The 13490-nt window shown below is 36.9% G+C and overlaps 1 protein-coding gene across 1 annotated transcript; it reads left to right on the forward strand.

The window, feature by feature from the left end:
- The first annotated feature begins 9971 nt into the window (after positions 1–9971).
- Positions 9972–12893, forward strand: LOC129808562 (uncharacterized). Its single transcript, XM_055858340.1, has 2 exons — positions 9972–10095; positions 10795–12893. Exons 1-2 carry the CDS (start codon positions 9972–9974, stop codon positions 12891–12893), a joined length of 2223 nt encoding a protein of 740 aa, XP_055714315.1.
- Positions 12894–13490: the final 597 nt, after the last annotated feature.

The raw sequence follows: 13490 nt of genomic DNA on the forward strand, positions 1-13490 counted from the left end.
GTGCTCTATAGGACACAATTTTAAGGCCTAAAAAAAACACTGACACTGCACAAACTTTCCGGCCGGAAGACACTCAGATCATCACTGAGGCCCCAGGGAGTGGAATCTGGTGAAATACAGTCCATCAGATGCAAATTCCCACTCCCTGGGCAGGAAGAAAGTTGTGCTCTGTGTCAGAACACAACTATCACAGAGCACAACTATCACAGAGCACAACTGACACAGAGCACAACTGACACAGAGCACAACTTTTGGGATGAGGATAATCACTGAAAAACACACAAATCTTCCGGCCGGAAGACACTCAGATCATCACTGAAGCCCCAGGGAGTGGGAATCCAGTCTAATAACTGTTCACAGGCACCAGATTCCATTCCCTGAACCTAAAAAGCTCACAAAATAACACAGTTGTGCACATCACTCTGTTAGGTGTGATTCTTTCATAATCACACCTATTGTGATACTCCGATTTTCTAAAAGTGCTCCGATCGAGCTGAAATTCACAGGGTATATGTTTTTTCCGGTTTGGAAAGAGATATCTTCATAAATTTTTTTTTAAATATATCTACTTGCGCGTACGATAATTTCTATAAGATTAGTTTTTTGAAAAACCGGTTCTAAACCGGTTTTTATAGTTTTTCTAGAGACTGGCTTATGCAATTTGAACTATTTTCACATCGAACAGACTGGGCTTTTTTACATGGTCATTGCTTTTTTACTCCTTCATTGCTTTTTTACACGTGGAAAAATATTCAAAAAATTGCGGCATCAAACCAATTTTTGCATCAATTTGATCTTTTTCCGTTCTCTGAGACAATATTCTGTAAAAAGAAAATGATATTTTAGTAAAATTAGCCAAATTTAAATACCTTGAACAAAAAGCAAAAAGCAATTGCCCGGTCAATTGCTTATTCTTGACAATTCCATATCACATAGTCCGTTAACATTCCCTATTTGAATTCATTGTTCGAAATTTCATCGACTACCATCGAAATCAGCTGATGCCAGGAAAAATCAAAACAAAGGATATTTTACTCATAAAACTCTTGTGAAAACTTTTGAAATACATTTAAAATGAGTCTAGGCTTAGTGAAATTAAAGTTTAGTATAAAATACATGTGAATAATGCGAATTACATTGTTTTGAACAACTGAAAATATTTCCCGCCTTGGACATTTTACTTACACTGGATGGCGCTGTTCTCAGTGAGTTATCTCATCGAAACCAATGAAGGTGTCATATCACTTCTCCATTGCTTCTTTGAAAATCGATTAAAAGAGCAATGGCCCAGTCTGTTCCATGCTTTTATGTTCATGTAGTAGCGCTACTTGAGTAGACCAATTTAAAAAAAAAAATTGGAGATTGCTCCATGATTTCTCGAGTTATTTCAAGTTAAAGATTGCAATTTTAAGAAATTTTGCTCGTAGCGTCAGGTGGGGAAAAAAGCGGGAGAAGCGACGTCACACATGGTATTGCGCCATTTCTCCCTCTCTCTCACTCCCTCTATATGTAGATATATATATATATATATACATGTAAACATAGTATATATGATTATATATACCAGCGGATTTTCGCGGGTCGCGAATGTTTTCGCGGTGTCTCGTGGGCCGCGAAATTTTCGCGGATTTTCGCGGGTCGCGAAATTTTTCGCGGATTTGCGCGGGTCGCGAAATTTTTCGCGGATTTTCGCGGATTTTCGCGGGTCGCGAAATTTTTCGCGGATTTTCAATGGCAGCGAAATTTTGCACATATCAAGCCTGAAAGAGGCTCTAAATGGATGTAAAGTTTGAGGCCTCTATCTCTCATAGTCTCCGAGATAATCAACTTTAAAGATTTTCAGACACTTTTATGCATTTCTCGTCCGATTTTCTTAATTTTCCAGTGAAATTTTGCACATATCAAGCCTGAAAGTGGCTCTAAATGGATGTAAAGTTTGAGGCCTCTATCTCTCATAGTTTCCGAGATAATCAACTTTAAAGATTTTCAGACACTTTTATGCATTTCTAGTCGGATTTTCTTAATTTTCCAGTGAAATTTTGCACATATCAAGCCTGAAAGTGGCTCTAAATGGATGTAAAGTTTGAGGCCTCTATCTCTCATAGTTTCCGAGATAATCAACTTTAAAGATTTTCAGACACTTTTATGCATTTCTCGTCCAATTTTCTTAATTTTCCAGTGAAATTTTGCACATATCAAGCCTGAAAGTGGCTCTAAATGGATGTAAAGTTTGAGGCCTCTATCTCTCATAGTTTCCGAGATAATCAACTTTAAAGATTTTCAGACACTTTTATGCATTTCTCGTCCAATTTTCTTAATTTTCCAGTGAAATTTTGCACATATCAAGCCTGAAAGAGGCTCTAAATGGATGTAAAGTTTGAGGCCTCTATCTCTCATAGTTTCCGAGATAATCAACTTTAAAGATTTTCAGACACTTTTATGCATTTCTCGTCCAATTTTCTTTATTTTCCAGTGAAATTTTGCACATATCAAGCCTGAAAGTGGCTCTAAATGGATGTAAAGTTTGAGGCCTCTATCTCTCATAGTTTCCGAGACAATCAACTTTAAAGATTTTCAGACACTTTTTGTAATGATCCAAATCTTATGGATCACTCTGTAAAATTATTTGATGGAATTTAAGATGATCTGTAATGATCCATATTCTATGGATCACTCTGAGAAGATAATTTATGGGATTTGACGAAGATCAAGACCAAAGACAAATTAAAAAGAGTTCGATGGAGAAATTCTCACTTGGAGAATGACATAAAAAAATAAGGAGCCATCGTGCAGAGATAATTTACGATCATAATTTATGAGATGTCCACATCTCGTGGGTGCAGGTGCAGTACCAAAAATAGAGACAAAAATAGCACACAACCAATAGTAAAATAAAAAAGGGAATAACGCAAACAGCAGTAAGAAAAATAGGGTTCAATGATTGGAGAATAGTGTCTTCTATAGCTGAGATTCTGGTATAAAAGGGCTGCCGAAATTAGTATAATTGTTCAGTTGCCAGTGACTTCTCTTGAGAGCACTGGTTGTAATTCAAGAAGTGAAATAAATACTATTGGTGCCAATACCTTTTGTTATTCACTATCTGCTGGACCGATCCGACTGGAGGATTTCCTGAGGTGGACGTGTACTTGGAGAAAAATTTTCAATTTCCCAAAAAACCACGGCACTACATTGGTGTTTTCGCCCGGGAAGTGATTAAAGTGATTAAAATACCTTATCGCCCCCGTGAGGACAACGAACCGATAGACAGGAAGACCAGAGGCTCCCAAGGGCCTATCAGCACGTAGATGCCCACTGAGCCAAAAATTCTTGAACTTCGCAATAGAAATATTGAGTGTGACGTCGTTCAAGAGCAGGAACTTGCAGAGGAAAACCGAAAGAGAAGCACTGAGAAGGAATTACTTCCCAGCCAGATAAGCCTTCCAGCGGAAAATCCCTCTGACCAGAAGGAACCTGAGGAGGAGACACTAAAAACTCCTGAAAAACTCGCCTTCTGGGAATACTCCGAGATTCAGCCCGGACGAAGCTTGTATCGCACCCCCATTCCAAAGAAAGAGCCAGAGCTACATAGTCAGTCTCCAACGTCATCTTTAGAAGAACCAGTGAGCCCTCTTCCTGAAGAAACTACAGAGTCGAAGCAGACAACTGATATTCTTCAAGAAGAGTCCAAGCCCCAACATGCAGGAAGACTTCAAGAACGGAGCACCCTTCATGCGGCTGGATCAACGTGTGGCAGCCTTTCCAGAGCTCACGCGTAAGTCGATACAATTATTCTTTAAGAACGCGGACATTACTTATTCCCTATACAATATAGAAAAAGATCCAAAAATGGATCAATATTTCACGTTATTATTACTTAGTAAAATGAGTGTAGAATATATGATGAAATCAATGATAATAGTGTGTTAGACAAATATGACCAAATCAAAGGTTATATATTGAATACTATTTATAGAAGTATAGGGATAGATGAGGCAAGGGAAAACTTATACACATGTAAGAAGGAATCCCAAGAGACATTCAAGCAATTCACGCAACGAATTCGAAAAAGTCTCAATATTGCCATCAATGCATATGCGTCTGAATTTGGGCAACAAAACATCCCGGAGAAAATTAAAACGTCTCTCAATGCTCTTGCAGTTGAAACATTGACAAATGCAATAGCTGACCCAGAGATACGAATTTTAATACGTGCTGAAAAGACGGATAACTTACAACACGCGATTGTTTTGACTGAGAATCGTCTCAGAAGAGCGGGTTATTCAATTAACGAGATTGACAAAAGTAACGAAATTCCGCGGCAGAATATGTCCCCAAATTTCGGAGTCACCCGTTACAATAATAACTACACTCGGAATTCTTACCCACGCATCGCTGAAAGTATGTATCCAAGGTCATTTGTACCAAGAATGACGGGGAACAATATCCAGTCCCAATATCAAAATTTCTCAAATTAAATGCGCCAATGTCTCAAATTAAGAACATAGAAGAAAAATTGAATTTTCCGAAAGTAGCGCGCTTTCCTCTATTAAAATTCTGTGGACTATGTTGCTTCTACACCTTTAGAATTGGGATAAGATATCAAGTCTGAAACCATTTAAGTTCTAATTCTATTAGACAAAAAATATTCATGCAGTTAATAAGGACTTAAACATGTCCTCTTACGATCACCCCAATTCAAATTTTCAAAAAACTCCACATCAATTAAAATCTTCTAATCATGAACAACTCCACAGCCAAAATCAAAAAGAAATACCCAAACCTTACAAAAATGTGAATTTTAAAGATAGTTTCCGGTCTGAAAAATGGAAATTCCGCCGTCGCAAAAGGAAGAATTGATAATTTTCAATGGTGTAGTGAACATTTTAAGAACAAATCAGGAATCGAACAATACCAAAGCACTATTTTTAACACTAACTCTCAACAATTTTCACATTTGAAAACCTCTCCTTGTTACAGAAAACTTGAAAACATTTTACCTTTCCGAGAACTCTATATAATTCTATCTGAAATTCAAACAAATATACTTTTAAAAACAAAAATCTCTCCAAAAAAGATTTTTGAAATACTAGTAACATCATTAAAGCATTCAAAAATGTCTGGATGTTGCGAGGACTTTTGCAATCCGTGAGTAAGAATTGATACTTCACAAGTCTTCAATCACTTTATTTCAATAAAGTATATTTAAAAAAAAGAAGTTTCCTATTTATATCTAACTTATATTCGAGTTTCAGATTTAAGTAATACTGTTTTAATTTCACACTCGTGAAAAGAGTTCTAAGATCAAATACATTTTCAAATCTAAAGTATGATATTTCTTTCATTACAAAAAATTATTAAGGACCAAGTCCTCTGGGTCAAATAAATTCAAGAGTTAGTAAGCTATATTTGTTTTTTTATCAAGGGATTCATTGGGTTCACTCGTGATAAACTCCAATGACTTGAAACAGAATGGCGACTGACTCAATGACTGAGTAACTAGTTTGCGCGTTGATTGTCACTACAACATAAATCCACATTTCAATTAATTTCTTCAGACTAGATAATTCAATTCTTACTTAAATCTCAAATGGACTCCGTTTGCTTCCACAAATCTCAAGCTATTTTATGAGTTTACAACTTGTAATTTAGTTAACAAAATTCATTCTATCGCCATACTGAAATTCTTCAAATTAACCTACGAAGTCAAATAACTCTTTTTCCTGACTAAAGAATTAGCTAGATCTTCTCCCAAGCAACAGTTAAACCTATCCAAAAATTAATAATAATAATCAACATCATCATGTTCAACCGCTTATCCCTATTATGGTCGCGAGTCCATGACATCCAATTTAGCAGCCCACACTAATTGACCCTGCGCCACTTCAGGAAGATGTTTAGGTTCGATCCAAAGGCGCTCCAGAGCAAGATTCTGAATTTAATTTAGCCACCTTGTCCTGGGTCTGCCTCGAGGTGGGCGCCTCCTGATAAAAATTTCAGTAAAACATAACACATAAGAATTTTTGCTTCAATCTTAATCAATAACTAATAAATGAAATCAGTTACCCGAAAATATTACTATTTTTTACCTTGAAGACAGAACAGTTCAATTAACGTACTGTACTGGAGAAAACCCGTATATACAATTTAAAAAAGTTTTCCCACGTCACGCACCCTTTCGTAAAATAATAACTAATCAATGACCATGATAGTGTATCCAACACCTTTGAAAGAAATTACTGGACTCAGATGCAAGATTTAGGTTTAGTGTATCGTAAAAGATGATACTTTAATTCAATATTCCTGCAGTCAGAAAACAAAACTTATTGCATATCCAGTAAAGAATTCATACATAAAATAGATGCCAAGCAGCTAATAATAACGTACATCGCTAATATCTGTTCCCTGTAAATTCTGTTAACGTTTTCTACACCATTTAACAAATAAATGATTATAAGCCTTTACAAGCCTTCTACATGGACTTTCCTATAAAAGGATACTAATAACTTTTAGTAAAAAAGAAAAGCATCTCAAAATCTTAAAGAAACAAATTGACGACTTAAGAAGTTTACCAAATACTTTTTGAATTTTCAAAAGTATAGAAGCCTCCAAGAAAAAAAAATAATAAAACTATTGTCGTTTCCATTATCGGAATATTGCTCACATGCCTATCCGAGTCATTTGTGTTCTTAGAAAACGTTTCTGCTAAACAAAAAAAAAAAAACAAAACCTACCCCTGAATTCCCTGACTACGAAAAATATTAACTCAAACATAGCATTTAACTTCATATATTCTCATACACCTTCAATGGGCACTCAATGGGTCAAGTGGTAGACCACTCGCTCTATGATGCAAGTGTTCCGGGTTCGAGTTCCCTAGGGCACCAGGAATTTTCTTGGCATTAAATGTTCGAATTGCATCCAGTAAGCTACACTGCACTTGATTCCACGGGTATGAGACTGACCCGTATAAAAAAAATAAAAGTGTCTATAAATCTCCTTATGGTAAGGCCTAGATTCTTCATGGAATATTGTGCCAGCATTATATATTATTATTATTATTATTCTCCAACACTTGAATGAAATAAATTTCACTAAATCCTCCTTAAACTCTTCGCAGTTATATGCTGCTTAAACTCTTCTCGATCGCAGTTATATCCTGCATGCCCATTTCATCATTTTATCAAGATTATTTTAGCCCAGAATTTAATCGGATTCTAAAAAAAAAAGATCTTAAATTTAAGCATCCTTTTGTAATCATCCACAAGAATTTGATTATTTCTAAATAATTAGAAAATAAATGTTTTTCCCAGAACATCTATATTTTCCCACTATTGCTCAGTGGCATCCAGAATCCCAAAAGATGCGTGAGGGTAAAAATAACTGTGAACATACTAATCAGCATCTCTAGGGAATAGTTTTCAAAACAATTTTCGAAAAGAATTACAATAGAAATGCTACTTAGAAAAGTAGTGCTACGTAGCTTAACAATATAATGAAAGCTTGTTTGTACGCAAATTCGAAATTCAATAATTTTAAATAAGAATCGCTTAATCATCCGATGTATTCGCTTATTTTTTTTTTAATATAATCTGGTTTAATAATGGATGCGCTATAAAGTGCCCAAATTCGGACCAAAAAAGAGAAAAAAAGAAAAACAAAATCTCAATATAATTAAAGGAGATAGTTGAAAACATTAGTATACAGGAGTAATATATACATAAATGTAAATATATATATATGGATATGTGAAAGCATAAATGCTTTTCTTATGGGGGGAGGAGGTCCCCCGGGACATATTTATATATATATATACATATATATATATACAAATTATAAAGGAAAATCTTTATCATAAGAATGTATAATCAAAAATTTTATAATCAAATATTATTTCAAATTATAAACAAATTATCACATATTACTATCAAATATCAGTTATACAAAAACATTATAACGAAGAGTGAAAATCTGTTATGAAATAATTTAAAATTAATGAAAAAGTCTCAAATAAATGCTAAAGTGGCAAAGTGTATTGTTAGCGGACTAAAGACAAAATTTCATATTGTAAGATGACTGTAATTGCCAGCGAGGAAGACTCACACCAACAGTCGAAAGTTTTGGTAAAAATTTACAGTCTTTCAATTTGAAAATAAACGAGTTCTCTGCTGCAACTACAAAGCTGTAACTACATAAAATTCCTCAGATACATATAGCAGTATCACATACTTCTATTAAAATATATGTATCAGGGAAATCCATACTCTTATAATCAGTTATAAAAAGAGACACATTAATCTCAAGACGTTATACTTCAAAAATACATAATCATATGCTAACCAAATTTTATACTCAACATTTTCAATTGTTCACGACTGTGAACATGAATAATTTTTTATAATATATTTAATCCTTTTCTTTTTATTATTTCTTTCTAAAAGTTGATAAATCATACTAACTTCTCATTGTTTATATTTGGAAGAATATAGGGCAATTGTGGAAGAATGTACAATGTACTTGCAAAGTAGGGGAAGAAATTTGCTTGCTCATTATATTTTGTCACATTTCCCCCAAGTTGCAGTAGGCGTGCATCAAAATTTGTACTTTCTCCCACCTCTTTAGAATTAAGAAAGTATTGTAATATAAATAATTGATTTGTGGGAAAATAAATCAGTCGCGTCTTTTCCATGGAATCTAGCTACGGCTTATGCATAGAAGCTCACAAGAGTGATGCAGTAGTGGAAAGGACAAGTAAGTAAGGCAAAATCTTTGTCTTTTCACTAAGTCTTCTCATGCAGGAATCCTCCCAAGTTCTTTTAAGAAAGAGCTGCCTTTAAGAAGGCGCTCTAATTATTAGAATTTTGTCCCCCAGTGACTGTAGAGCGTCATAGGCGCTCTCTTCACCGGAATTCCTAGGTAAACCCTCCCAAAATTCTAAGATAAATCCTAACAGCTCTGCCACTGTCTATTCATTGGTCCTTACGGCCTTTTTAATTGAACCCTGTTTTTTTTCGTTCTCTTGTTGGTTTATTTGGGTTTTTTTGCGACCGAAAAATTTAAATTGCTCTCAAGATTTCTAAGCATAATTCTTCTAAATCTAAAATTTGTCACTCACCATTTTTTTCTCGCGGGTTGCTGCTTCAGTCAATCTCGTCCCCTGAAAATTGAATCGTAAAATCATAAATAAAATAAAAACCTTTTTTCAGTGGAACGTAAGAATATTAAGTTTGTTCCCGAGAGAGTCCCTCCGACTCCTCTCTATAAGGCCACAGAGGCTTCGCCACCACCGCCTCCAGAAGCCTTTCACAAATCAGAAAAGCCATCTCTGGAAAAGTTGCTCCAAGATCCTACTGCTGGACCAAGGCCAATCACCATACAGGAGTACTTGGCTAGAAGATCGTCCTCAAAACGCCTCTTTGAGCTTCCTAAGAAGAAGCACAGACGAAGCCGCGGAGGCAGAAAAGTCCAGCAACGGCGCAGAAGAAAAGCCGTGAAGGTGTTGGAGGCAAAATTAGCCGAAATTAACTCCAAAATCCAGAGGCTGGATGCGGAAGAATCTCACCAAGGGACACATTTTCACTCATAACAACTTTTATTCACTTTCTTTGATTTTTTAAACACTTTTTTTGTCAAATAAACACAATTTTATTTTGGCACAACATTCCACTGCATTTCTTTTTTTTTCTCTACATACACTGATTGAGAAAGAGAACTTTGCATTCGTCACACAAGCAATGGACACAAAGGGTATTCTTGATGACGCTGCGAAACACGCGGTAGAAATGGAACGATTGCTTACTAATTATAAAAAAGAGGGCAAACGTAAAACGCGGGAGTCAATTCAGCGTCGTCTCGCGAAAATTGAAGAGAGATGGAAAGAATTTCAAAGTAATCACATTCAGCTTGACCAACACCTAAGCAAAGATGACGAATATTTCAAAAATGACTTTTATGGCGCGACTCAAAAAGTATATATGGAGGCGAAATTCCTGATGGAAGAAAAGCTCAAAGAATTGTCGTCTGATGACGATAAGACTCAGCATCCCGTGTCGGATGGCCAATCTTCGGATGAAGATGATGCTGAGGCTCGTTCCTCAAGTAAGACAGAGTTGTCTTATACAGGTGTTTATCCGAAATGGCCGGATAACCCTCTTCGAGATTTTCCAAATTTTTCACGCTCGCAAGAGCAGCTGTCACATGAGCCACAGCGTCTTGGCGAATTTTCTGGATCTCGACATATCTCGTGGGGAGATGATGTACTACGGGGTGGATTGAACTTCGGTTATTCACATGCGCGTAAAGAGATACCACTAGGAGATTGCGCGGAGAAGCTTTCTTCAAATAAAATATCGGAAAATCACGAGAGGAACAATGTTCAAACTTTCTCTAGTTTTTCGGGTGGAGATCATTCAAAGGAGAATGCTCTACCGCAAAGTTTTCGTGGACCCAATTTTTATCAATCCTTCGATCAACAAGGATTTGCAGGACAACCTCAGAATGTTCCTGGCTATTATTTTGTTCCCTTTATGCCACAAGGGAATCAGTGGACACAAGGTCCAAATTTTTCTCAATTCAATACACCGTTTCCAGGGCCGCATGCGTCGCATAGACCAAAATTGCCACCCGTAAAAATTGGCAAATTTTCTGGAAAGGCTGTTGAATGGAAAGGATTTTAAGAGTAATTCATTCATATAATTCATAATGATCCATATCTTCATGATACTGAAAAGTTTTCGTATCTATTATCGTATCTCGATGGAGATGCAAAGAAGGTTATAAGTAAAATCACCCCTATAGGTGATAATTACAAAGCAGCATTGAAGATGCTAAAAGAAAGGTATGACAATAAGAGAGAAATTATTATGAGTCATATCGACATCCTGACTGATATGAAGGAAGTTGGCCAAAACAGTGCCACGGACATTATAACTCTTCATGATCAAATTAACGAGGCCCTTGAGGGACTAATAAGAGATCAAGGATGTTGTACTGAAAATTGGGATCCTTTAATTATTGGATTCGCAATAAAAAAACTGGATGCAGATGCTCTTAGATACCTTGAGGAATTGCTTCCCGATCCAACTGAAATGCCCACACTCGCACAATTTATGACTTTCCTACGCAAGAGGCACAGAGTGCTCAAAGCAAACGATAAAGAGGATTCAGGTGATCCTGAAAGCAAGAAAAAAGGTACGAAGAAAGAAACCGTTAAAAAGTCACTTCATCTCACCAGCAAGATGGCTTGTTTTCTGTGCAAAGAAGCTCATGGAATAACAAACTGTCCGAAATTCCAAGAGCTGACATCTTACAACAAACGTCAAACAGCTTTTAAGCTTGATCTTTACCTTAGTTGCTTGTCACATAAAAAGGACAAGGAATGTAAGAGCAAAAGGAATTGTCAGCATTGTGATCAAAAGCATCACACCTTGCTACATTATGAGAAAAAATCTCAAGCTAAAGAAACTAAACCTAAGAAAACTGATGCATTAGTTCTATCTACGGATAATCAGGAAGAACAGAAGGATTCTGAAGAGTTTGAGGATTCTGAGCATGTCTCCCTGCATACAAGCTCAACTTCGCCATTATTTCCTACAATTCTCATGAAAGCGAGAGCAAATGGAGGAGATTGGCATTATCTTCCTGCGCTGCTTGATACAGGATCTGGGGATTCCTTCATATCAGAACGAGCAGCCCAAGAACTTTCGTTGCCACGCGAGAGAATTAATGCACCCATTCGAGGAATAGGTGGAAGTGCAGCTGCTGTCTCGAAACATCAGGTTCAGATCATTCTAGCGCCGAGATTTCCATCAACTTATAAACTTGAGGTTGGAGCACTTGTACTATCCTCGCTCACAGGACTATTACCACAACAACCTATCAAAACTGATTCATACAAAGGATTGAAGGTTGATAACATTCTGATGGCAGATCCAACATTCATGACACCAGGACCCATAGACATGATCCTTGGTGCACAGATTTATGCATCAATTTTGAAGAATGGGATAAAAAGATCAAACACTACTAGCGCACAGAACACAGAGTTTGGATGGAACTTAACAGGATCTCATAGTCAAAAGAAACTTCCAGAAAGTAAAATAATTAGCATGATTTCGATGGCTGAAATTGATCGAAAATTACAGCTTTTCTGGGAAATGGATCAACACACAGAGCTACATAGGGTGCTACATCGTGTTGAAAAGGAGTTTGCAGAAACACATTCAAGAACCGAAGATGGACGATATGTAGTCCAATTGCCATTTAAAGGTTCGGAACTAGGAGATTCAAAAAAGCAAGCAATGGCTCACTTTATTAATATGGAAAAGAAATTCGCCACAAACGAGCAACTAAGAAATGATTACTCTGAATTTATTCATGAGTATATTTCTTTGGGGCATATGTCGCTTGCACCTCCTGATGGTGGAAAATATTATTTGCCACATCACGCGGTTTTTAAGAAAGAAAGTTCCACGACCAAGACGCGTGTTGCCTTTGATGCGTCTTGTAAGACATCAACAGGAAAAAGCTTGAATTCAGTGTTGCATGCTGGTCCAAAGCTGCAACAAAATTTAAATCAGATTATCATACGTTGGTGTAAATACAAGTACGTATACACTGCTGACATCGAGAAGATGTTCAGGCAGATAATCGTAGCAGAAGAACACAGAGATTACTTAAGAATTCTGTGGAGAGACAGCCCTGAGCAACCAATTCGTGAGTACAGGTTAAATACGGTGACGTATGGAACTGCACCGGCCACGTACTTGTCGGTGAAGGTTCTGATGCAGTTGGCTGAAGACGAAGGAGCGCAATTCCCTGCTGCTGTCGCCGCCATAAAAGAGTTTTACGTCGATGACGTAATGACAGGGGCAGACACAGTGGAGGGTGCTCTTTAAATTCAGAATGAATTGATCAATTTGCTACAAAAGGGAGGCATGAATTTGTGAAAATGGACTAGTTACAAACCTGAGTTGCTAGCAAACCTCTCTGAAGAACAAATTGAAGCTAAGTATCTGCAACTGACTGAAAATGAGACATTAACAGCTCTTGGTGTTGGTTGGGATCCTAACACCGACCAATTTTCTTACAAAATAAAACCAACTCCTCGCTCTGGTCAGATGGACAAGAGAATGATACTATCCGATCTGGCTTCTATCTATGATCCTATTGGTTGGCTAGCTCCAGTAACTATAAGAGCTAGATTAATCATGCAGAGAGCATGTAAGGATCAAGTAGACTGGAACAAACCTGTTTCAAAAGGCATCGTGGATGATTGGAAAGAATTTCTACGTAACCTTCCAGAGGTGGAGAAAATAAGAATTCCGATATACATGAACTATTCACCAGGAGCAAATGTACAGTTGCATGGTTTCTCGGACGCTTCGGAGAAGGCGTACGGCGCAGTGGTGTATGCACGTGTTGATAAGGATAGTCTCGTGATGATACTACCACTTGCTGCTAAAACACGGGTTGTTCCATTGGACAAACCATAC

The sequence above is a fragment of the Phlebotomus papatasi genome, chromosome 4 (genome assembly GCF_024763615.1).
Source record: "Phlebotomus papatasi isolate M1 chromosome 4, Ppap_2.1, whole genome shotgun sequence".
Classification (NCBI taxonomy): domain Eukaryota; kingdom Metazoa; phylum Arthropoda; class Insecta; order Diptera; family Psychodidae; genus Phlebotomus; species Phlebotomus papatasi.

What these genes read in the sequence shown, in the direction of transcription:
- LOC129808562 (XM_055858340.1), top strand. Translation starts at nt 9,972, where the DNA reads ATGGAGGCGAAATTCCTGATGGAAGAAAAGCTCAAAGAATTGTCGTCT. An exon ending in TGCTGAGGCTCGTTCCTCAA is followed by an intron (nt 10,096 to 10,794) that starts GTAAGACAGAGT and finishes TCACCCCTATAG; the next exon opens with GTGATAATTACAAAGCAGCA.